The sequence below is a fragment of the Gopherus flavomarginatus genome, chromosome 9, assembly GCF_025201925.1.
Source record: "Gopherus flavomarginatus isolate rGopFla2 chromosome 9, rGopFla2.mat.asm, whole genome shotgun sequence".
Taxonomy (NCBI): Eukaryota; Metazoa; Chordata; order Testudines; family Testudinidae; genus Gopherus; species Gopherus flavomarginatus.
In genome coordinates this window covers 30521599-30548056 of record NC_066625.1, presented here as the reverse complement: position 1 = coordinate 30548056, position 26458 = coordinate 30521599, and the positions used below count along the sequence as shown (strand labels likewise).

The following is a 26458-nucleotide window of genomic DNA, read 5'->3' as shown; positions in this document are numbered from 1 at the left end:
CCATTCCTGCCCATCCTGGCTAATAGCCACTGATGGACCTATCTTCCATGAACTTATCTAGTTCTTTTTTGAACCCTGTTATAGCCTTGGCCTTCACAACATCCTCTGGCAATGAGTTCTACAAGTTGACTGTGCATTGTATGAAAAAATACTTCCTTTTGTTTGTTTTAAACCTGCTACCTATGAATTTCATTTGATGATCCCTAGTTATTTGTGTTACGAGAAGGAGTAAATGACACTTTTTTATTTACTTTCTTCACACTGGTCATGATTTTATAGACCTGTGTCATATCCCCCCTTAGTTGTCTCTTTTCCAAGCTGAAAAGTCCCAGTTTTATTAATCTGTCCTCATATGGCAGCCGTTCCATACCCCTAATCTTTTTTTTGTCCTTTTCTGAACCTTTTCCAATTCCAATATATCTTTTTTTGAGATGGAGTGACCACATCTGCATGCAGTATTCAAGATGTGGGCGTACCATGGATTTATGTAGAGACAATATGATATTTTCTGTCTTATTATCTATCCCTTTCTTAATGATTCCCAACATTCTATTCGCTTTTTTTGACTGATGCTGCACATTGAGTGGATGTTTTCAGAGAACTATCTACAGTGACTCCAAGATCTCTGTCTTGAGTGGTAACAGCTAATTTAGATCCCATAATTGTATATGTATAGTTGGGATTATGTTTTCCAATGTGCATTACTTTGCATTTATCAACATAGAATTTCACTTGTCATTTTGTTGCCCAGTTACCCAGTTTTGAGAGATCCTTTTGTAGCTCTTCACAGTCTACTTGTGACTTAACTATCTTGAGTAGTTTTGTATCATCTGCAAATTTTGCCACCTCACTGTTTATCCCTTTTTCCAGATCATTTGTGAATATGTTGAATAGGATTAGTCCCAATACAGACCCCTGGAGGACACCACTATTTACCTCTCTCCATTCTGAAAACTGACCGTTTAATCCTATCCTTTGTTTCCTATCTTTTAACCAGTTACCAGTCCATGAGAGGACCTTCCCGCTTATCCCATGACAGCTTACTTTGCTTAAGAGCCTTTAGTGAGGGACGTTGTAATAGGATTTTGAAAATCTAAGTACACTATATCCACTGGATCCCCCTTGTCCACATGCTTGTTGACCCCCTCAAAGAATTCTAGTAGATTGGTGAGGCATGATTTCCCTTTACAAAAACCATGTTGACTTTTCCCCTACAAGTGATGTCATCTATGTGTCTGACAATTTTTTTCTTTACTATAGTTTCAACCAGTTTCCCCGGTATTTAAGTCAGGCTTAACAGCCTATAATTGCTGAGATCACCTCTGGAGCCCCTTTTAAAAATTGGTATCACAGTAGCTATCCTCCAGACATTTGGTACAGAAACTGATTTAAATGATAGGTTACAAACCAGTTAGTAGTTCTGCAATTTCACATTTGAGTGTCTTCAGAACTCTGGAGTGAATCCATCTGGTCCTGGTGACCTATTACTGTTTAGTTTATCAGTTTGTTCCAAAACCTCCTCTAATGACACCTCAGTCTGGGTCAGTTCCTCAGATTTGTTACTTAAAAAGAATGGCTCAGGTTTGGGAATTTCCCTCACATCCTTAGCCATGAAGACCGATGCAAAGAATTCATTTAGTTTCTCCGCAGTGGCCTTATCATCCTTGAGTGCTCCTGTAGCATCTCGACCATCCAGTGGCCCCCTAGATGTTTTGCAGGCTTCCTGCTTCTGATGTACTTAAAACAAAATTTCGCTATTACTTTTTGAGTCTTTAGCTAGTTGTTCTTCATATTCTTTTTTGGTCTTTCTAATTATATTTGTGCACTTCATTTGCCAGAGTTTATGTTCCTTTCCATTTTCCTCAATAGGATTTAACTTCCACTTTTTCAGGGATGCTTTTTTGCCTCTCACTGCTTCTTTTCCTTTATTGTTTATCCACAGTGTCACTTTTTTTGTTCTCTTACTATATTTTTTAATTTGGGGTATACATTTAAGTTGAACCTCTATTTTGGTGTCTTTAAAAAGTTTCCATGCATCTTGCAGGGATTTCACTTTTGGCGCTGTACCTTTAATTTATGTTTCACTAACTTCCTCATTTTTGTGTAGTTCACCTTTCTGAAATTAAATGCTATAGTATTGGGCTGCTGAGGTGTTTTCCCCGCCACAGGGATGTTAAATTTAATTATATTATGGTCACTATTACCAAGTGGTCCAGCTATAGTCACCTCTTGAACTTGCTCCTGTGCTCCACTTAGGACTAAATCAAAAATTCCCTCTCCTCTTGTGGGTTCCAGGACTATCTGCCCCAAGAAGCAGTCATTTAAGGTGTCAAGAAACTTTAACTTGCATCCCATCCTAAGGTGACACGTACCCAGTCAATAGAGGGATAGTTGAAATCCCCCATTATTATTGAAGTTTTTATTTTTATAGCCTCTCTAATCTCCCTGAGCATTTCACAGTCACTATCACTATCCTGGTCAGGTGGTCAGTAATATATCCCTACTGCTGTATTCTTATTATTAGAGCATGGAATTACTATCCATAGAGATTCTGTGGTACCATTTGGTTCATTTAAGACTTTTACTTCATTTGATTCTACGCTTTCTTTCACACATAGTGCCACTCCCCCACCAGCACGACTTGTTCTGTCCTTCTGATATATTTTGTACCCTCATATTACTGTGTCCCATTGATTGTCCTCATTCCATCAAGTTTCTGTGATGTCTATTATGTCAATATCCTCATTCAATACGAGGCATTCTAGTTCACCTATCTTATTATTTAGACTTCTAGCATTGGTATATAAGAACTTTAAAAACTTGTCACTTTTTAGCTATTTCCCATTACATGATGTAATTGAATGGGACTCTTTTTCATTTGACAGCTTCTCATCAGATCCTACCCGTATATTATCATTTTCCATCCTCTCCTCCTTACTAGGATATAGAGAATCTCCATTAATAGATTCTCCCTAAGGGATGTCTCTGTCTGAACCACATACTCCTTCGCACCTATCAGCTTTCCCCCAGCCCTTAGTTTAAAAACTGCTCTATGACCTTTTTAATTTCAAGTGCCAGCAATCTGGTTCCATTTTGGTTTAGGTGGAGCCCATCCTTCCTGTATAGACTCCCCCTTCCCAAAAGTTTCCCTAGTTCCTAATAAATCTAACCCCCTCCTCCCTACATCATCATCTCATCCACGCATTGGGACCCTGCAGTTCTGCCTGTCTAACTGGCCTTGCATATGGAACTGGAAGCATTTCAGAGAATGCTACCATGGAGGTCCTGGACTTCATTGACTCAATATCTACATGGCAATTTTTAGCCCTGCAGTCCAAGCCCCAGAGATGGATCTGGGTGACCTGGGCCAGCCGCAGCCATGCTGCAACTCCTTTATTGCAGTATAGACATACCCTGGGAGGTTCATACATGTGTGGGTTCCAGCCCTTTGCCACAATGACATGGAAGTTGCAAAGGAAAAATATTCATAATAGATTAAGATGGTACCATGGTAGGAACAGCAGCAGCTTTACTATGAGCAACTCCAGGAACACTGATGGGTTGATATATCGGTGGCTGGTGGGGAAGCTGTGTTAACAAACTCCCTGCCGATTCCAGAAGGCGCTGGACTTTCTGTCTGAGAACCGGACCCTGCACAGCAAGCTGCAGGTGGCGGAGGTGGTGCAGCAGCAAGCCCACAGTGCAGAGCAGGACTATGAGGAAGTGATCCACCTGCTAGAGGCTGAAATTACTGAGCTGAAAACTCAGCTGGTAGGGAAGAAAACAAAGCATGTCTCCGAAGCAGAGGTAATGTACCCCCATGGCCCAGGAGGGGATGGCTGGGGACTCAGTGGACCAGTTGGAAAAGCCTCTGGCTCTTACTTTTGAAGCAAAATGTAATTGATAGATTTATTGTAATTTGTAAAACGGAGGCTGGTAGAGTCCCAGAGCTCATGTTGATATTTAATATGATCTCCAGTGACCAGATCAAAAGAAAAGGCATCCTCCACAACACTTAACACCCAGGTTAGCTCCTCTGCTAATCATTGCTCCACTGACACTGCATGTGCACTAGCTGAGAATCTCACCCCACCCTCCATCCCCAAGCTCCAAACTCAGGCAAAAACCTCAGAAGACAGATGGGTCTTGTACCAGGCCTGAAGGTCAATGACAGTGTTAGTGGGCTAGCGTGGGGAGCAGATTCCAGAATGGGGGCCTTCCATTAAGAGTGCCCAGCCCCCAGGTGGTTCAATGTAGGGACTACTACCCAGCTGATCATAACTATCATGAGTAACGGAGAGAGCCACATGGGAGCCAGGTCTCAGACTGAGACCACACTAAGGCAAATTAAGGTGCAGGCCAGTAGACGTGAGATGTGTCTTTGCCAGCTGCTCCTACTTAGGAAGGGCAGTCCTTGTATTTTAATTAAGTACATTATTTCTACTTGCTCTGCCCCTGCAGAAAGTCTCTCTCATAATCCAATGGAATTTAAAGGGGCATCTTCCCTTTCTGTCCTGTAATTGGTCCTGTTTGTCGCAGCTGTGGGAGCCTATAGCGTGTTCATGCCCCTGTCTTTTTCCAAGCAGCCCTGAGAACAGTGCTGGAATGAATGTAGCCCCACTGCCACTCTGTGGGAAGTTCTGTCGTCACTGAGGACCTAGCTGCCGTCCGTGTGCTTCTGTTTTCAAGCCTGTTGTTAAGTTGGTGCCTCCAAGTGCCTAAAGTGGGTTGATGCTAACTCCCTTCTCTTCCCACCTCCTCCTTTCCACCTCAGGGAGACATTCTGGAGCTGAAAAGACGGCTGTCCCTGGCAGATGGCCAGTTGCGGAAATCTGAAGTCATGCGGAAGCACTTGGAAATCTGCAACAGGAAGCTGCTCCTGTTTGTGCAGGTGAAGTATTGAAATGTGGCCACTGTCTATGGGAGCCGTACTTAGCTGGTTTACTCTGCCTTCTGTTACCATGGCAGTCAAAACCACTTCCTGTTCTAGATGTTAGATCCTTTATTCTTCCATTGGATCCTGGAAAGATGCCCTCTGTTAGTGTCAGGAGAACCTACTCAGTACAAACCTCTCTAGAACTTACATGTGTGGGAGCTCAGTATACCTAAGGGACTAAAATCTGCCCTCTTTTACTCGTATGCAACCCTCAAGAAACCCAGAGACTAGGCCCAGATTTCTGATGGTCCCTGTTGTATTCCACTGAGGGTTTAGCATGTGCACCATGTGTCCCGAGTTGGAGAATGTGAAGGTAGCGTCTGTTGGTCTGGGCATGTGCCCAGGCTCGCCTTGTGGTTTCATCCAAGGTGATAAAGGGTGGGGACCACATCTCCAGTTTGTTCTCACCACTGCTAAAAATTCTGTGCCTTCATCTCTTATGCACCTTTATATACATTGTAAATAGATTTTAGAATTTTAGAGTTTTATAGAACTTTTTAGCTGTTTTAACATCGTTTTAGTGAGCAACGTAGATCAATCAGGGGTTTGTTTCTCTACCCCCTCCTTCCTATCCACTGTACCAATGAGCAGGTACCAGACTACGTGCAGAACACGGGGCTTCAAACTCTGTGCCTCCTGCCAACGTTCCCTTTTCGTTAGTGACAAACACCAACACTGCCTCTAATGTTTGGGGGAAGCTCACACTGCATCCAGGTGTACTATCTGCCAGTCCTTCCCCAGCCGTACCCAAGAAGGCTGGCTCCCGCCTCTGGAAATACCTCATGGAAGTTGTCATGAGGCCTCTCTTGGATCTAGGCCAGGGGACCGCCCCCCCCATATTATTGGCCTGAAACCGCCAGGAGTGTGCCTCCTGCTGCCAAACCCAAATCTGGCACCAGTGGTACCACCACCATAGAACCCATGCTGGGGCCCAGTTGGGAGGTAAAGAAGCCATATCTGTAAGCATTGGAATAAGTCTTCCACAAAAATGAAGAAAGTGGATAGTCCTTCCATGAGTTTGAACCAGGGAGAAAGTACGCTGTAAACCACACAACAAAAAGTCCCACAAGCAGGTGATCCAGCAGTCCTGAGCACTAGACCACAGGGACTGTCAACATCGGTGCTCCCAAAGATGCAGGATCTGCCCGCTCTGGGGAAATCTGCAGCACGACAACCAGTTCTGAATAAAGAAAGGATACCTCTAACACCAGGGAGATTGAGAACAGTGTTTGAGCCCAGGATGTCTTCGCCATAATGGAACTGGGTTCACCATGCTTGTTGGGACCCAATACTTTTAGAGAGACTGTTTTCCCCACTCATGATATACCACCACTGTGAGACCCCTCGCCTCCTGCTCCGACGGTCTACATACTTTCACCGGCTCTGACGGTATCGCCAATGGAATTGGAACCCACCTTCTCATCCTCTTATAAGTTGTATGCCGGAGAGGGACCCTCGATGTTGTACCAACTGTACATGTACTCAGGAAGGCTATCCCGATCTTGGCAACACCCTCTATTCCAACCACCATGGAGCCACTGGTTCCCCATGCCAAGGGGACCACCTCAATACCCTCTGGATCCAGTCTTCTGGCCTTATTGGGACCCTGGTCCTAATACCCCCCCTCAGAACCTTCCCAATCCACAATGGCGCTTTCATCTGTCTCCCCATTGAGTGACCCTTCTAGCAGGCACTTGGATCTGTTGCTGGAGGAGGAACCCCTGAGCCTGGCGAGATTCCCTTCCTCTTCCCCTGAGGAGGCAAGGATTACAGCATCCCCTTCGCCTCCACACGACTTTAGGCAGTTCCAAGAGCTACAGTGCAGAGTCATGGGGTAACTCCACATTCCCCTAGAGGAAATCCAGGATACCCAGCACCAACTAGAGTCACATTGCCTATTAATGATGCCATTCTTGAACTGGCCAGGACAGTATGGAACACACCAGCCATGTGCCCGCTTACCCCGAAAGGGGCAGAAAAAGTCTATGTTCTGGCTAAGGGGTCTGAGTTTCTTTTCTCACATCCAACCATCCTCCCCCACCCTCCCCAATTTTCCTGGTGGTCCAAGCAATGACTGAATGAGCCAGACAACAACACCCGTGCTCCACACCATCCAACAAGGAAGGCAAGTGTTTGGATCTTTTGGGGATCTTTTCCTCAGCCAGTCTCCAATTCAGGATTTTGAACTATCAGGCGTAACTAGCCAAATACAACTTCCTGAATTACAGCAAACTGGAGGAATTTGCTGATGGACTTGCACAACTGGATCGGACCTGTTTCCAGGAGATTTAGAAAGGGAAGCTGGTGGGCAGAACAGAGCTCCAATTGGTGGTGGATGCGGCAGATACTTCTTCCAGCGCACTGGCTACGAACAAAGTTGTGCATCAGGAATCTTGGTTCCACTCTTCCGGTTTCCCTTCAGAGGTGCAAAACACTGTTGCAGGCCTCCTCTTCAATGAATCCCATCTTCTTAATCAAAAGATGGATGATTCCATACATACCCCCAAGGACTCCAGAACCACCCTTCGCTCGCCGGGCATTTACTCGCCTGCCCCAAAGCGGGTCGTATTGAAGGGTGAACTGTCAGGCTGGAAGGAGGTCACTAGTGGAGTCCCTCAGGGATCGGTTTTGGGACCGATCTTATTTAACCTTTTTATTACTGACCTTGGCACAAAGAGCGGGAATGTGCTAATAAAGTTTGCGGATGACACAAAGCTGGGGGGTATTGCTAACACGGAGAAGGACAGGGATACTATTCAGGAAGATCTGGACCACCTTGTAAACTGGAGTAATAGTAATAGGATGAAATACAATAGTGAAAAGTGCAAGGTCATGCACTTAGGGATTAATAATAAGAATTTTAGATATACATTGGGGACGCATCAGTTGGAAGCGACAGAGGAGGAGAAAGACCTTGGGGTATTGGTTGATAGCAGGATGACTATGAGCCGCCAATGCGATACGGCTGTTAAAAAAGCAAATGCGATTTTAGGATGCATCAGGCGAGGTATTTCCAGCAAGGATAAGGAGGTGTTAGTACTGTTATATAAGGCGCTGGTGAGACCCCATCTGGAATATTGTGTGCAGTTCTGGTGTCCCATGTTCAAGAAGGATGAATTCAAACTGGAACAGGTCCAGAGACGGGCTACTAGGATGATCCGAGGAATGGAAAACCTGCCTTATGAAAGCAGACTCAAAGAGCTTGGCTTGTTTAGCCTGGCCAAAAGAAGGCTGCGGGGGGATATGCTTGCTCTATATAAATATATCAGGGGGGTTAACGTTAGGGAGGGAGAGGAATTATTTAAGTTTAGTACTAATGTAGGCACAAGGACGAATGGGTACAAACTGGATATAAGGAAGTTTAGACTTGAAATTAGACGAAGGTTTCTAACCATTAGGGGAGTGAAGTTTTGGAACAGCCTTCCGAGGGAAGTAGTGGGGGCAAAAGACTTTTCTGGCTTTAAGACTAAGCTGGATAAGTATATGGAGGGGATGTTATGATAGGATAGTTTAATTTGGGCAATTGATCTTGGATTATCACCAGATAAATCTGCTCAGTGGTCTGCGGGGAGATGTTGGATGGGATGGGAACTGAGTTACTGCAGAGAATTCCTTCTTGGGTGCTGGCTGGTGAGTCTTGCCCACATGCTCAGGGTTTAGCTGATCGCCATATTTGGGGTCGGGAAGGAATTTTCCTCCAGGGCAGATTGGCAGGGGCCCTGGAGGTTTTTCACCTTCCCCTGCAGCGTGGGGCATGGGTCACTTGCTGGTGGATTCTCTGCAGCTTGAGGTCTTCAAACCAATTTTGAGGATTTCAATAACTCAGTCCTGGGTTAGGGGTTGTTATAAAAGTGGATGGGTAGGGTTCTGTGGCCTGCCTTGTGCAGGAGGTCAGACTAGATGATCATATTGGTCCCTTCTGACCTATGAGTCTATGAGACAGCATCTTCACCCAAGAGGTGAAGCCCTTACTACAGTGGGGAGCGGTAGAATGCATTCCCCCAGAATATTAAGGGACAGGGTTCTAGTCAACTTACTTCCTGATACTCAAGAAGAAAGGCGGATGGAGACCAATCCTGGAACTCCAATATCTCAACCGCTTCATTCGCAAGCCGGTTTCAAATGGTCATGCTGGCAGCGATCATCTCATCCGTAGAAAGAGGCTTGCGTTATATGACTCTCGATATGCAAGATGCTTATTTTAACATCAATATCCATCCAGCCCATGGGTGCTTCCTGAGATTGACAGTTGGCAACCACCATTTCCAATACAGGCTGCTCCCCTTTAGAATAACCCCTACCATTCCTGAAGTCTTCACCAAGGTTTTCTCTGTCATAACAGCCTATGTCAGATGTTATTGAGTCTTGGTATTTCCATATCTCAATGACTGGCTCTCAGCCACATAGTCCAGGCACAAAGCCCAAGTTTCAACTTCATCGTTGCTTGGTCTTCTTTCGTCCCTCGGGTCAGTATCAATGTCAAAATCGACCTTTGGCCCCATACAATACCTGGACTTTATAGGGGCCACCATCAGCTCAGTAACAGCACAGGCCTAGCTACCAAAGGACAGGTTCCAGACACTGTGAGATCTCAGAACTCTCATTGTCAACCATCCGTATGTGCCAGCCAGGACTTGCCTGTCACTCTTTGGCCACATGGCTTGTGCATGCGCACATGTCACCACCTTCACTTGACTCCATCTTTGCTGCCTCCAGTTTACTCTCTCAACTGTCATGCCATGGACCTCATGCTGACAGTTCCCCACAGGGTACTCTCACCTTTCCAGGGGTGGACAGATCCACATCATGTCTGCGTAGGGGTTCCCTCCCTCCCCAGATAAGACGATCATCACTGATATATCCCTCATAGGCTGGGGAGCACATGTGGATGATCACGTGACATGGGGAACGTGGACTCCTTGGGAATCCAAGATGCACATCAACATCCTGGAACTCTGAGCTGTAAGGAAAGCATATTAAGCCTTTCTCCCATTCATCCATTCCTGTCAGGTTCTTAGCATGTCAGACAACACCATCACTGTTTTCTCCATCAACAAAAGGGGGCATCAGATCAACCCCTTTATGTGCAGAAGCAGTCCATCTCTGGAATTGGTGCATCACCCACCAAATCCTCTTTTCCGCAGCCTGTCTCCTAGGGACACCGAAAGTGATTGCTAACTTTCTCAGCAGGCATTTTGCAATTGACCACAAGTGGGAACTCCGTGGCTCAGTAGTTCACAACATCTGCAGCTGATGGGGGATGCTAACCAGAGACCTTTTCACCTCCCACATAAATAGCAAATGCAACAAGTACTGCTTCAGGGGATGTCTCAGCCACCACTCTCAGGGTGATGCTTTCATACTCCCCTGGTCAGACCAAATCAACTACAGTATGCCTTCCCTCCTCTACCACTCTTACCTTGAGTACTCCACAAGATCAGGCGAGACAGTGCAGCTGTCATTCTGATCGCCCTCTACTGGCCCAGACAGTTCTGGTTTCCCAGCCTCCTTCGTATGTCAACCCGTCCACCAATTCCTATCCCCACCTTATCCAGTCTGCTGACACAGTACAACGGTGAGATCAGACACCCCAGTTCACAGGTCCTCCATCTCATAGCATGGTATTTGGATGGGCATCTGCTCTAGAACGGACTTGTTCCTCAGCCATGTAAGACATGCTTTCCAGCAGCAGGAAAGAATCCACTAGATACTGTTACTGGGCCAAGTGGAAACACTTTGCCTCCTGGGCCCAACAAAAGGGAATTTCACCAGAATCAGGATCCCCCTCCTTCTGGACTATCTCCTGTCTTTGAAGGCACTGTGTCTCACCCTCAACTCTGAAAGTCCACCTAGTGGCGATTTAGTACATTCCCCCCCGGCCCCCAAGGAAGGGCACTCTGTCTTTACATACCTGCTAGCATGAAGGTTTTGGAAGGGCCTCATCAGAACCTTCCCACCCATCCAACCCATTGCTCCCCAGTGGGACCTGAACCTAGTTCTATCCGTACTAACGAAAGCATCCTTTGAAGCATTGGCATCATGCTCTATGTCAAGAGTGGGCAAACTGCGGCCTGTGGGCTGCATCTGGCCCGTCTGATGTTTTAATCCGGCTCTTGAGGTCCTTTTGGTGAGCGTAGTCGGGGGCTTGCCCCGCTCCACGCATACCATGGCTCTGCGCAGTTCCTGTAAGCAGTGGTATGTCCCTCCTCCAGCTCCTACACGTAGGGGAAGCCAAGGGGCTCCGCACGCTGCCCCCACCATGGCCAATGGGAGCTGCAGGAGCAGCACCTGTGGATGGGGCATTGCTCAGAGCTGCCTGGCCGCATCTCCACATAGGAGCTGGAGTGGGGATGACAGTGCTTCTAGGAGCTGCAGAGGTGGTGCCTGTGGACAAGCAGCGCCCAGAGCTTCCTGGCCGCACTTCTGCCAGAGGAGGGACATGTCACTGCTTCCGGGAGCTACTTGAGGTAAGTGCCACCCGGAGCCCGCACCCATGACCTCTTCCCACACCCCAGCCCCCTGCCCCAGCCCTGATCCCCCTCTGAACCCCTCAGTCCCAGCCCGGAGCACCCTCCTGCACCCCAAACCACTCATCCCCAGCCGCACTCCAGAGCCTGCACCCCCAGCCAGAGCCCTCACCCCCTCCCGCACCTCAACTCCAATTTCGTTAGCATTCATGGCCTGCCATACAATTTCCATACCCAGATGTGGCCCTTAGGCCGAAAAGTTTGCCCATCCCTGCTCTATGCCCCTCTCCGTGAAAGCTGCCTTCCTTCGTGCTATCACTTCTGCGAGAAGAGTCGGTGAACTCAGAGCTATGACAGCAGACCCACTTTCCCAATTTTCCATGAAGATAGAGTCTCCCTGCACCTGCATCCCAAATTCTTGTCAAAGGTAATCTCCCACTTTCACATCAGTCCAGTTACTTAGGCTTTCTCTACACTGCAGACCTTACAGCGGCACATCTGTACCACTGCATCTGCGCTGCTGTAAGGTCTCCCATGTAGCCGCTCCATGTCTGCTCTCCTGCTGGCATAATTAAACCACCCTCAATTAAGTGGCAGTAGTTATGCTGGCAGGAGAGCATCTCCCATCAACATAGCACTGTCCACACTGGCGCTTTTGTCAGTGAAACTTATGTTTGTCGAGGGGTGTTTTTTCACACCCCTGACTGACAAAAGTTTTATTGACAAGAGTGCTAGTGTAGACAGAGCCTTATCTTATTTTTTCTGAAGCCACACGCATCTACAGAAGAATGATGACTCCACTCTAAAGACATCTGACGGGCCTTAGCCTTCTACCTGCAGAGGACAAGACCCATCAGGAAGTCCCCCAGACTGTTTGTTCCTGTAGCAGAAAGCAGGCAGTCTCCACCCAGAGAATCTCCAAGTGAATTTCAGGTTGCATTACACTTTGCTACCAACTGTCTGGTCTAACTCCCCTGGGGTGTGGGCTCATTCCACAAGAGCCCAGGCTTCGATCCTGGCCTCCCTCCAGGACAGGCTGCTTTGTAAAGTAGCCATGTGGGGTTCTGTGCACACTTTTGCCACGTGCTATGCCTTAATACAGGACTCGGTGGCAGATGCCTCCTTTGGCGCAGCAGTCCTCCGCATGACCATTCCATCTTCATCCTTACACCCTCCTCTGGCTTAGGTACTGCTTGTTAATCATCCTCAGTGGAACACAGTAGGGACCATCATTCCAAGAAGAACTGGTGGTTGCTTACCTGTAACTGGAGGTTCTTTAATATGTGTGGTCCCTAACTGTATTCCACTTCCTGCCCTCCTTCCCCTGTTACGGATCTGTTTGGTTCGCTGTGGAGAAGGAACTGGAGACTCAGTGAAACCATGAAGTGAGCCAGGGTGCCTGCTCAGATCAACGGACACTACTTTCAGATTCTCTGACTCCGGGCACATGGTGCGCATGTGTAAACCCTCCGTGGAAATACATATAGGGACCACATATCCCGAAGAACCTCCAGTTACAGGAAAATAACCTCCTCTTATCTGACAGTAGCACCCAAAGGCTTCAATCGGGGCCCATCGTATTAGGTGCTGTAAGAACACACACAGGCTATGTTGTACAGACCCAAGTCCTAGAATAACTAGGTGTGACTCAATCCAAAAGGCCCTTGTATAGTAGACACTAGAGGCCAAATTATCCCTCCCTTCCTGCAGTAGTGAACACTGACCCTGTGGAACCAATGCAGTTCTGCTGTGGAAAGGGGGACAAGATCTGGGGAACCCACACAGGAAGTCCACACCCTGAGCACCATGGAGTTTCCTTCTTGCAGGCTCTCTGCATCCACCCCACAGAGGAATGCTGGGATGCCATCGTGGGGCAGAACAGGGCTGGTGGATCTACCTGCCATTGTCCCGCATGGAGGAGGAACAAGGGAGTTGTGAAGGACGCTGCAGCACTGACTGTAGCTGTATCTTTGTGCTGTTCCACACGGCAGTAAGAGGGAATTCTTACCTCTCCAGCTCCTGTGGTTTTCCACAAGATGCAGCCCAGCTACTCGGGCTGTGTCCTGGCTCTGGAATTTTGCCATTGGCCTGTGACCTACAATCTAGTCTATGTGTTAGGTATTATTTTAACCTTATCTTCTGATAGCTGACTAGTCATTTTTCTCACCACACGTCATATGTCAACTGGAAAATCAATTTTGTTCCCCCAACACTTTTCCGTAGGTCTGCTCTAGACTCATGCCTAAAATGTCTTTCTCTGTTTCATTTGCTCTTCCTCCACTGTCATGGCATGTAGCAATCTGACATTCTAAATGTGCATTGAAATGGCAATGTGATATACTTGGCACACTGGCCAGCACCGGGGGAGCTGTCTTTGACTCAGCATACCTGCTACAAGCCTGACCAAAGTCCATTGAAGTCAGTGGGAATCATTCCATTTGAGGAAACAGTAAAATGAAAGGAAGAGCAGATTCTATATCAGTTGTGCTGGAGAAGGAGGAAATTAGACTTCTATAGGGCTTCAGAGCTATAGAGCTACAGCTGTAGATAGTGGCTTATATAGACATTGATGCTAGATATTGGAGTATGTAAGTACTGGTTTGACTTTGCCTCTTCTTTGCTGCTTGGAGTGGCTTATCCCTCTTCTTGAATGGGTTGGGCCCTGGCTTCTTTTTTGTGATGTCTGGTGCCTTCAGCCAAGGTTACTTTGCGGTGCCTGAGACATGAGAGGTGCCGTTGCTTGGGAAAACTGAATCATGTTAACCACTGCTGGCAAGGAGCATAAAACCTCGTCCACAAGACACAAAGTACATCAGCACAAAGCCCAGCAAAGAATTGATGCTCCTAACAATAACTGCATAACAAAGGGGGACTTTACTAGGAGCAGGAATATAGGATCTGGAAAGCAAAGACTTAGGGTTAACTAATAAGTACTAACACATCAACAAATTGTCCAGTGCCCTCCCTGGCACCTTCCCAGGAATTTGAGATGCCGGGGATAAGTCTAGAGACAGGTGCTGCGGTGCTGTGAATGTTGGCTGGCTTAAACAAAACCAAGGATTCTCTTACAATGTCTTTGCCCCTCTCCTGGCTCCATGGGCTGGAGTCCTGCGGCGTTCTTGTCTGGCTCTCGTGAATCAGGCTCCCTGAGCCGTTCTGCTTCTTGCTCAGCTACCAAAGCTCAAAACTGAAACAAAACTAGTTTCTTTGTCTCTCACTAAGTCAGGCTGTCCCCTGACGCTGAGAGGCTGAGGCGCCCCAGAGTGTCACTGGCCCAGCAAAATGCTTGTCCAGATCACATCACACAGAAGCCTCTCTATTGGCCTCAGCAGGAGTTTAGTCCATTCCATCCCCACCCGTGACTCCAAGCATGTTTGAAATGGAATCAGAGAGCCCTGGACACCATGATTGTTACAGTCTGTAGAGTAATTAGTACCCCTTAGAGGCTCAGTCCAGAGTTCCAGGATCTGGTGAACTCCAAGTGGGTGGGTTGCACAAACATCACTGAACTTGGAGGGACATACCCGCAGCTCAGAATGCCTTCCTCATATATATTACTTACTGCTTTTTGGGAATTCTCTTTCTGTGCATGTTAGTGGCTCCATCCATGAGTGGGCATTCATTCAAGAGCAGGACCAAGGCACAGAGTGTGAATAATGGGGATAGTGGGCATTCTGAAGTGCAGCCTGAAAAACTATTCTTTAAGAGTGGGTTTTTAACCTTGCATCTGATATATTTTAGTGTCTGTATTAATTTACATTATGTCTGTATATTTGCATAGGGTACGAATTTTGCTTCTGTTGCAAAAGGCCTTGAGATATTAGCTTCAAGGGCAGTGAATAAACAGAAGCTCATTACTGTCATACTAAATCTGAGCTTCAGCAAAAATGCATGGGGTTTGTTCTCTGGAATTTGTCAATCCTGTAAGTTTGAGATCTTCTTTTTCCCCCCACAGAATGTTCACAGGGTCCTGAGCACACCCAGCCAGCTACCAGATGAGACAAGGTGGGGAAAGGCTTCTGAGAATTGTGAATGTGTGCATAAAACGACCGTGTTTTGACCTTTGTCTGGCTGATGTGTTTACAGGAGAGGTGGGCAAACTATGTGGGACTGTTCTACCCAGCCCCTGAGCTCCTGGCCCGGGAGGCTCGCCCCTGGCCCCTCCCCTGCTGTTCTCCCTCCCCCCGCAGCCTCAGCTCACTGTGCCATGAGCGCAATGCTCTGGGCGGTGGGGTAATGAGCTCCGGGGGCAGCGCAGCTGCAGAGCTTGGCCTGACTCGGTGTTCTATGCGGCACAATGCATGGCTGGCTCCAGCCAGGCGATGCAGCTGCCTGTCCTGATGTTCTGGGTGGCATAGTAAAGGGGCAGGGAGCGGAGGAGGGGGATTGGATGGAGGGCAGGGGCCAGGGGTGTGGATAGGGGTCGGGGTGGTCAGAGGGCAGGAAACAGGGGGGTTGAATGGGGGCAGGGGATCCGGGAGTGGTCAGGGAGAAGGGGTGGTTGGATGGGGCAGAGGTCCCGCGGGGGTGGCAGTCAGGAAGGAGAGGGGGGTTGGATGGGGTGGCAGGGGGTGGTCAGGGAACGAGGGGGTGGATGGGGAAGGGGTTCAGTAAGGAATGAGATGAGGGGTTGGAGGGGTGGCTGGTGCAGTCAGGTGGGGGTTCCAGGGGCGGTCAGGGGACAGGGAGAAGGGGTGGTTGGATGGGGCAGGGGTCCCGGGGGGGGCAGTCTGGAAGGAGAGGGGGGTTGGACTTGGGTGGCAGGGGGGCAGTTGGGGGTGGTCAGGGAACAGGGGGGTTGGATGGGGCAGGAGTCCCAGGGGGCCATCAGCGGCGAGAAGCAGGGGGATCGGATAGAGGTCGGGGGCCGGGCCACACCTGCCTTTCTGGGGAGGCGCAGCTTCCCCTAGCAGGCCCTCCATACAATTTCTGAAACCTGATGCGGCCCTCAGGCCAAAAAGTTTGCCCGCCCCTGGTTTACAGGGTGTCAGTTTCTGCTGTTACTCCTCATCTAGTAACAAAGGTATCAGAGTGTCAGCTGCTGCTGTTGCTTCTCATCTGGGTAACAAAGGTATTGAGTAAATACAGTCACTTGGTGACTGAAACAGATGAGATAGGATAGGATAGTCTTGTGGTTAAAATACCAGACTGGGCCTCAGGAGACCTGGGTTCTGTTCCAAACTCTTTCTGAGTGACCTTGGTTAAGTTATTTAGGCAAAAGAGTGGTTGCCTAGGCTTAGGTACCTAAATAAGTGGCCTAATTTTCAGAGGTCTTGAGCAGATTACGTCTGACTTGCAGATCCTAGCTCTGCAAAACTTGCCTAAGACTAGCCTGTGTTTGGTTTTGGGCCCATCTCCATTTTTATCATCTGTTACTGAAATTGGGAGTTATGCTGTCTGTTATTCATCTTTGCTGATGAGAGTCTGGCAAGTGAACTAAGGTGTATCTCTAACTCTGTAAAGGTTACAGGGACATTGTTAAGGTTTGTAGCCCTACCCTACAAATTGAACATATCTTTTTTTAATATTTGTTGGAAAAACCCATATCATTCTTTGCATTGATGTCCAAAACAAATGAATCAGAAATCTGATTTGTTATTGTTTTAAAAAAAATCAGCATTCCAGGGCTAATGAGCAACCTTATAATAATACACCAGTATGCGTGACAGGAAGATGGTAGATTTCAATTTCAAATAATTCGAAGCCAACTATACATACAAAATTATGGGCTCTAAATTATCTGTTACCACTCAGGAAAGAGATCCTGGAGTCATTGTGGCTAGTTCTCTGAAAACATTTGCTCAGTGTGCAGCAGCAGTCAAAAGGTATGTCTATACTGCAGTTAAAAACCCACAGCTGGCCCATGCTCCCAGGGCTTGGTCTAACAGTCTGTTCAATTGAGGTGTAGATGTCTGGGCTTGGGCTGAAGCCAGACTCTAGGATCCTGCGAAGTGGGGAGGGACCCAAACTTGGGCTGCAGCCTGAGCCCAAATGTCCACACGGCAGTTAAGCATTCCTGAGCCTTGTGAGCCTAACTCAGCTGGCACAGGCCAGCCGCAGGTGTCTAATTGTACTGTAGACATACCCAAAAAGGCGAACAGAATGTTAGGAACCACTAGGAAAGGGATAGATAATAAAACGGAGAATATCGTAATACTACTTTATAAAGCCATGGCACAGCCACACCTTTACTCCTGAGGGAATTCTGCACCAAAAAATTAAAATTCTGCACACAGTATTTTAAAATTCTGCAAATTTTATTTGTCAATAAATAAATGTGGCTCCAGCATGGCAATGGGGAGCACTGGCCACTGGCTGCATTGAGGTGGGAGATCACCCTGAAGTCCCCACATGCCCCAGTACAGCGACTTGGCAGTGAGGCTGCACCTGACCCTGACACAGTGCAAGAGCTGGGCCTGCCCCAGAAACACCCCGGGGTCCTGCCCATCTGCGCCAGGTGCACCTGGTGTAGGTGAGCAAGCTCAGCCCAGTAGGATCCAAGTGCAGAGGGGCTTAGTGTGGGAGGATCCGAGGGTGTGTGTGAGAGGTTTCTGTGTGGGGCAATCTGGGTGCGGGCAGCTCAGTGGGAGATCTGGATCTAGCTTGTTGGAGGGTTCTGGGTGCAGGGGAAATGGAACTCAGCAGGGGATCCAGGTGAAGGTGGTTGGGGCTCAGGGGTGTCTCAGGGGAGGGGTTGGGTGTGGGGGGCTCAGTTGGGGTGCTGGGGGAGTGGAGGTCGATGGGGTGGTGGTCCAGGTGCAGCTGGTTAGGGAACAGTGGGGTGGGGGTCTGGGTGTGGGGTGCTCATCAGAGGGGTCCAGGTGTAGGGAGGTAGGGCTTGTCAGGGTGAGGGTTTGATGGACCTGCTTAACAGGGGAACCCCAGCTGCTGCCGAGGGGATGCCGCATGCCGGGATCCTGCTTCCCCCCGCGATTCCCCCATCCCCTTTTCTTCTCCATCCCCCTCCCCTCACTCCCACATTCTCCTCCCCCATCCTATTCCACCCGTCCTTCTTTTCCCACTGCCTCTTCCCTCATTTCCCCCACTCCCCTGACCGAACACTCACTGTTGCACAGAGTAGAAAACAGGAAAGCTCCCTGCACGCAGAAGGGGAGAATGAGTGGCACTGGGACCCAGGAGGCGGTGTTCAGCTGCAGAGTCAGCAGAGCCAAGACAGACTCCTTCAGCTGGGCGGCTCTGCTCTTGCAGAATGCGGGAGGGGGGGGGGGGCGGAAGTGGCATGTTTAACCCTGTGTGCCCCTGGTTGCCCCCTGCCCCCTCCCTCCCCCCTGCTCTACCTCCCTCCCGTGTGGCTTCCCTTTGCTTCCCTGACATTTTCTGCAGGGAAACATAGGAAATCCGGGGGGGCAGGGGGGCGGATTTTCTGCAGGCACGCAGTCATGCAGAATCCCCCCAGGAGTAACACCTTGAATACTGTGTGCAGTTCTGGTCATCCCATCTCAAAAAAGATATGTTAGAATTGGAAAAGGTGCTGAGAAGGGCAAAAAAAGTGATTAGGGGTATGGAACAGCTTCCATATGAGGGGAAATTTAACAGACTGGGACTGTTCAGCTTAAATTAGAGACGATTGACGGGGGATATGATACAAGCCTATAAAATCATGGATGGCATGGAGAAAGTCAATAGGGAAGTGTTATTTACCTCTTCACATAACACAAGAACAAGGGTCACCCAATGAAATTAATAGGCAGCAAGCTTAAAACAAACATAAGGAAGTACTTCTTCACACAATGCACAGTCAGCCTGTGGAACTCATTGCCAGAGGATGTTGTGAAGGACAAAAGTATAATGAGGTTCAAAAAAGAAATGAATGGAGGCTAGATGGCATCAATGACTATTAGCCAATATGGTCAGGGATGCCACCCCCTGCTCTGGATGTCCCCAGACTTCTCACTGCTAGAAGCTGGGACTGGATGACAGGGGTGGAACTCTCGATAATTGCCCCTTTCAGTTCATTCCCTGTGAAGCATCTGGCACTGGCACTCTTGGAAGCCAGAATACTGAGCTGGATGGACCATTGATCTGACCCAGCATGGCTGTTTTTGTGTTTCCAAGGTCATGATATTGTTTGAAACTCTTTAACAGTGTCCTTGCATTAACTAATTACATCACCACAACGCCAACACATCTAAAAGAGAGAAACTCCTGTCTTACTGGCAGCATGAGATGAAATACACAGTACGTTGTAATTTAGTGGGGGGTTCTCTCATGAGTTGCTAGTCAGACCTTTTGCTGTGATGCTCATTTTATTCTGGTACGATTGACACATCTGCTTTTATTTTTAAGAGTCAACAGTCGGACAGAGGAGGATAAAACAGAAGCAATCTCGGATGCGTCTCTTCCATCTCCAGATTTCCTGGACCTGTTGATATCAGAAGCTAAAGAATTGTTGGAGCCCATCCTCGCTGACACGACAAAGGATGGTAAATTTTGTATAAGCCTTCTCAGTGATGAGGCAGCTGTAGAGGCCCAAATTCAGACGGGAGTCTGAAGTGAAGAAAGTCTAGATTTAGGGGACTTATTGTTGGTATAACTTGCACTTTCACCCCTTACCTGTTAAACCAGTTTAGTTTCCCTTAAACTTACTTAGATTTACACCTGCTTACTGATGGGCAATTCATTTACACCTCACTCTCCGTATGGATCATCTCTGAATTTGACCTATGGAGTTGGAGGGGAGGGAGTCTAGCTTGGTGTAACTCCTACGAAGGAACCAGGAAAAAGGAGTTTAGCAGGAAAAGCAGCTAACAGAAAGGTGCAAGGTGTCCTTGGCATGAAGATCTATCAGCTTAGACCCCCTGCTTCTGGGTAAGTGGGTGTAAGTCAGGCTACAGGATTCAAACTTCAGTGTGTGGGAGTTTAAGTTAACTGTCTTGCCTAGCAATTCTGAACTTAGCTAATGGTCCCGAAACATTTCCAGCGAGCAGGGTAGGTATATCCTTTATGCAGTTACTGTGCTCCCAGTGCTGGTTGCATTGTACCTTGCTGTTAAGGAACAAATAATGATGTTTTCTGACCCTTTGTTAACCGGTGGCTGTGTTCCTGGGTCTGCAGTATTGCCATACAACTGGGACGAGTGCCTGAGTGAGGAGGGATGCCTAAACTACAAGGAGTAAGTGTCAGGTCTGCTTGGGCCTCTCATTTCTGCTTAGTTTTGGTGGAGGTATTTGCAAACATCTCAGCTTTCAGAAGAACACTGTCCACGTACAGTTGTGGTAGATTGTTGAGATCTTCCTGGTTATAAAGATTAAAAAGCTTCTTTTAAAGACACGGCTCATTTTGTATCCCTTTGTCGTTTTCATCCAGAAAAGCGGCAACACCTCGTACACCTTCCTGAAATAGAACACAACAGCTCACTCACTCACACTCTGAAACGTAGATCTGCTTCATCCAAATCTCATCTCCTGATCTCGTTCAGTCTGAAACACTAGATCAGCTTAATTACAATCCATTACAGCCTGTGCAGTAGTCAGCTCCTGGATTTTATATCACATGTCTTAAGTATATTCCATATCAAAGTTATGTTCTAGGGAGCCAGTGGGCAGCATAGCAATGCCAAGTCACTAGGCAAGGAGTGCTGGTATAGGACTGGCTGTTGAAAGTATGAGCAGAGAACCCATGCACTAGAACAGGAATAGATAGACATCAGGGGGTCCATGGACTGGCACAGATGTGTCAATAAAGAAAACACAGAGACAGCAGAGGTGAGAGGGGCCATATTCCTTCTTCTGTACTATAGAGACCCAGCTTTCAGAGAATACTGACATCAGGGAAACGAGTGCCTTCCGAGGCAAGCCATTCGTCCTGCAAGGGAGTTTCAGCAGGGAGCAGGGCAAATTCTAGTGCCAGTTCCTGTTGTGTTTTTTATGGCCTGCCTTTCTTCCGGCTCCAGGGCTTGTCTGATTGACATCTTCCTAGGTGACTGTATGGGTCTTCAATATGAATAGAGCCCTGCTGAGGGTGTGACTATTACTTGCTCCAAGAACTACATATATAAACACACACATTTAATTCTGATGCACTCCAGCTATCACTCAGCAGAGTACAATCTGCATGGGTTGTATTTAGGTACCAGTTCTACAGATCACTTACACCCTTCAGTGGGAACACTCTCATGCTTTAAAGTTAAACATATGCTTACGTGCTTTGCTGAATTAGGGCCTAATTTTTGAGACCATAATAATGTATGCTTCATTGTCTCAGGCTAAAGCTTTATCTGGCCATCTCAACTGCATCCTAAAAATCTCCAAGCACCTCTGTTGAGTGTGTGCAAAACAGATGCACTGGCACATTTTACGGGGCAATTAAATAGTCCTGCAGAACATGTGACCTTTATATTTTTCATAAACCATCCCTTTCTTTAACATAGAATCCTGTTTTTATACTAAGTTGCCATGTGTGTTCTTCTCCCACATCTTTGTAAAATCTGATTTCTATTTCCAGCCATCTTCATCAGAAAACCACATGGCCCCCTCCTCCGACCCACAGCAAGAGTGATGAGCCACAGCCCTCGAGCCCAACCAAGGAACTGCCTGAGAAGACTACATAAATCTCCTGAGATGCACTCCTATGCATAACCATGTATATTCATAACACAGATGCTCTGCTGGGAGACAGACAGGATGCAGAATGGATGGTTCGGTGTCCAAGCAGAGCAGAAAATCCATGAGTTTTCTGCTGAAACACTGATTCTTCTGACTAGCCAGCTAAGACTTAAGCAGCAAACCCACCCGCATGGCTACCTCTGAATTATTATACAAGGCTGTTCTCTCTTGGTTCTTCAGCTTTATAGACAACAGGAAAGTTATCACTGAGGGGATGTGAATGCATGGACCCCACAGGCAGGCAGCCTTTAGAGCTGGCATTCTATACAGTAAGAGGAGCATGGGCTAACCAGAGGACACGTGGGTCCTGAAAGGATTTCTTTTGGGATTTCATATGGGAAAAACCAAAGTAAACTTAAAAACAACAAGGGATCTGGTGGCACCTTAAAGACAGCTTTATTTGGGCATAAGCTTTCGTGGGTAAAAAACCACTTCTTCGGATGCTTAGTGGACTGTACTGAAACCAACATACTCTGTAGTGTCTGTAGTCTAGAGGGGAGCCCATACGTTTCATGTGCTTTTTGTAAAGCTTATCTGAGCTGCAATGCTTGAAGTGGAAAGAAGAAACCCGGTGGTAGCTGACAATGTCAATCATGTGGTACCCGTAAGCTGTGCTGAGCACAGAAAGGACACCATAGAGCATGTTTCAGTAAAGGTGTGGTGTAATGTTTGGAAACTAGACCCACGTGGTTCGAGGTTTTATGTGGTTAGCAATGAAAATGGTAGAGATCTGAGATGAAAGCACAGTCTGGGAAATAAAATGAAAACACTGCTTAGAGGGTGTTTGATTTCTGAGCTGTTGAGGTTTGGAGTTGGTTGGTTTGAGTCTCTGGGATGAGTTTAACCTGTTTGGGCCAGCTGCTTCTTAACTTCAAGTTTTCCCTTCTGTATTACAGATATTGGCAACTAATAACAAGTTGAACTTAGCTCACATTATAAATGGGCACGTTCTAGCCTTTTTCCCAGGAACTTTTAAGCATAGCTTCAAATTTCCTCTTTGGGACTTAAAACCACACAGGTCCCACACATTGTAAAAGGAAGGCCCGTGCATAATAATAATACCCTATTGTGACAAGTTTGGTCACAAGGACCCCCTTGGGACTGTCACCTGATGTGCTGAAACTACCTCTGAGCCCATTTTCCCTGCCAGCTTGGGAATCCAGATCCTGTCTTGTTGAGCCAGACATGCTATTCTGCTCCAACACAGACCTAGGGTCTGAACCACATTCCCAAAGCTGCAGGCTTTAACTGAAAACCACTCAGCAGGTACTCCTTTCTCCAGCACCCAGACACCCAGCTCCCAATGGGCTCCAAACCCCAAATAAATCCGTTTTACTCTGTATAAAGCTTATAAATGGTAAACTCATAAATTGTCCGACCTCTATAACATTGATGAGAGATATGCACAGCTGTTTGTTTCCCCCAGGTATTAATCACTTACTCTGGGTTCATTAATAAACAAAAGGTGATTTTATTAAGTATAAAAGTAGGACTTAAGTGATTTCAAGTATTAACACAGAGAACAAAGTAAGTTACCAAGCAAAGTAAAACAAAACACACAAGTCTAAGCCTAATACATTTAAGAAACTGAATACAGGTAAATCGAACCCTCTGATGTCTGTGAAAAAAGCTTATTAGAACAAGACTCCTTCCAAGTCTGGGCCCAATCCTTGCCCCTTGCTACAGTCCTTGTTCCAGCTCAGGTGCTAACTACGGGATTTCTCATGACTGGCCACCTTTGTTCTGTTCCACTCCCATTTATAACTTTGGCCCAAGGTGGGAATCCTTTGTCTCTCTGGGTTCCCATCCCTCCTTCTAAATGGAAAAGCACCAGATTTAAGATGGATTCCAGCATCAGGTGACATGGTCACATGTCATTGTAAGACCTCATTCTTCATTACCCACAGTCTGGCCCACATGTCCACAAGAAGGACTGCAGGTAAATAAACCATCTACAGCCAATTGTCCTAGTCAATGGGTGCCATCAAGATTCTAAACCACCATTAATGGCCCACACTTTGCATGATTACAATAGGACCTCAGTTATATTTCATATTCCTAGTTTCAGATACAAGAATGATACATGCATACAACTAGGTTGAACACACTCAGTAGATTATAAGCTTTGTAATGATACCTTACAAGAGACCTTTTGCATAAAGTATATTCCAGTTGCATCATATCCACACTTATAAACATATTTTTATAAAAATATGGAGTGTACCGTCACACCTGTATTCACTTATTTGTATGTGACTTTTTGTCCAAAAAGTTCCTAAAGCACTTTACTAACAATATACATACAAAAATCACTTCACCACTAAAATGCAGCCAGCTTTGAGGTAGAGGACAGCAGCCAAGTAAACAACCAGCATGTTGTAACAGATGGGGGACTTTTGGCTAAATGACCTACTAGGTCTTTTCAATCTCCAGTACCTGGGATGCTCTCCCCATGGTAAGGTGACTTTCATTTTAATGAGAATGAAAGAAGAATTGTACAACTATATTACACTTCATGATGGTCTGTGCAAAGAAAACATGGCAAAGCAAAGTGTTGCATTGAAAGCATGGTATGACTTAACCAAATAAGTGGAGAGGGAAGGAAACAGACACTAATCCAGTACAATTCATTTCCTCTACCCAATATCCAGGAAAATGTAAGACTATAGCTACAGCTGGGGTGACCAGACAGCAAATGTGAAAAATCGAGACAGGAGGTGGGGGGTAATAGGACCCTATATAAGAAAAGGACCCAAAAATCGGGACTGTCCCTATGAAATCGGGACTTCTGGTCACCCTAGCTACAGCCCTCTGCCCACCCACTTTCTACAAGAAGAGCCTTTCAGATTTTAGCCTCTGAACACTCTAGAAGATTCTGTACTCTCAGCAATCTATTTGGGAAAAGAAATCCCCCGGGTTCCTGTACCCACACAGTCAGGACCCTTTCAGGAAGACTTTTACATGCTTTTCAAAAGAGTCCCATTTTTTAGCCTGACCCCATTGTTTTCTGACAGTATCTCATCGCACAAGTCATGTCCCTTTTAAGATTGCTTTAAGGACAGTCTTCTATTAATAGCTTTGTTACTAGCCACTACCCTTTCAAAGAAATGTTGAAAGCTAAGGTCTGAGGAGAATAATGCTGCCAGACTTGATGTAGATTTTTGCTAGGATAACAAAATTGTTGTCGTGCCTTACTGTTACTCATATGGTATTAGGTTAGAGGCAGAAAGCAGAGCAGAAACACCGACATCTTCCCACCGTAACCAGGAGACAAAATGGGAAAGGCAAAAAGAAACAAATAGCATGTGCACAGAAGCCAGTTGAAAAGGCACCTAACTGAAATGCATCTTATTTAGACAGAACCTGTTCTAGTGCTCCCATAAAGCGCCTAATTCTGCCTTCAGTTGCAATTGGTAAGACAGTATTGTAGAATTCTCTGTAAAACTTAGCACTGTAGTATCTAAAAGATCTCTTGGTGTCAATGGCTGTTATGACCATGTAACTGGGGTCCCAAAATGCTCTAATGGAAATAAGGAGCAGCATTTACAACAAAGATGAGGAAGCCCTATAATGCATTGGACTACAACCTGCAGTTAAAACTAGTGAAAAATAACAAGGGTTAGCCACTAGAGGGGAGCCCATATCGTCCCATTAAAGTTATTAAAACATAATCCTAGATTGCATTCAGTGCACTGCAACCACAAACTTGCAATCGCACATTGAAACAAAATGAAAATGGCTGGAGTTTGGCCTGGAAGGCTGTGGGTTTGAATCTCACTGGTTTGGTGTTTTCTTACTCACTAGATCTGTGCATTTTTGCTTAAGCGTGGCAGAAGATTCACTTCTTGCTGCTTATTTGTTTTTGTTTTGTTTTTCCTAATGAACAAAACAAAAAAGATATGAGCAAAAATATTTAACAGCTACAAAAGATGCTGCACAGCCAGGTACCAATGGTAAAATCTTGAAGGATCAAGAGTGATGCAGATATGTGCGGTAAAGAATCACTGATACAATATTTTGTGATGGGATAGATAAGGCTGTTGTATGAGGGATAATTTGGGTGAGTAGTTGGTGGGGACTTGAGATCTGGATTCTCTTCCCAGCTGTGGCACTGACTCTGTCTTTTACTTTGGATAACTCACTTCATCCTTTGTGCATCAGTTTCTACATCTGTAAAATGGGGATAATTATACTGACCTACATCACTGGGGTGTTGTGAAGCTACATCATCAGTGTTTGCGAAGCACAGTAAGTGGGTTTGTGAGTCTAGTATGACAGCCTTTCTAGAAAGGGGCATCATCATAATAATAATAATTGTATTTTATTTCTCTATAGAAATTCCCCCAGAATGAATCATGTCAGGCACATTCGTAGTCGGGAAAGCTTTTGCTTACCCCTAAGTCCAGTGAAACTGATTGTTGCCTTTTTGT

General features: G+C 46.6%; 1 protein-coding gene across 1 annotated transcript in view; it reads left to right on the top strand.

Annotated features, from left to right (window-relative positions):
• LOC127058528 (syntaxin-binding protein 4-like) overlaps positions 1–22510 on the top strand; it is a 132200-nt gene extending 109690 nt beyond the window's left edge. The window contains exons 18-23 of the mRNA XM_050968654.1: positions 3619–3807; positions 4775–4891; positions 15359–15408; positions 19711–19847; positions 20479–20536; positions 21868–22510. Of these exons, the coding sequence (XP_050824611.1) occupies positions 3619–3807; positions 4775–4891; positions 15359–15408; positions 19711–19847; positions 20479–20536; positions 21868–21973 (657 nt within the window). The 3' untranslated portion in view covers positions 21974–22510. The remainder of the gene's footprint in view (positions 1–3618; positions 3808–4774; positions 4892–15358; positions 15409–19710; positions 19848–20478; positions 20537–21867) is intronic.
• The last annotated feature ends 3948 nt before the right edge of the window (positions 22511–26458 follow it).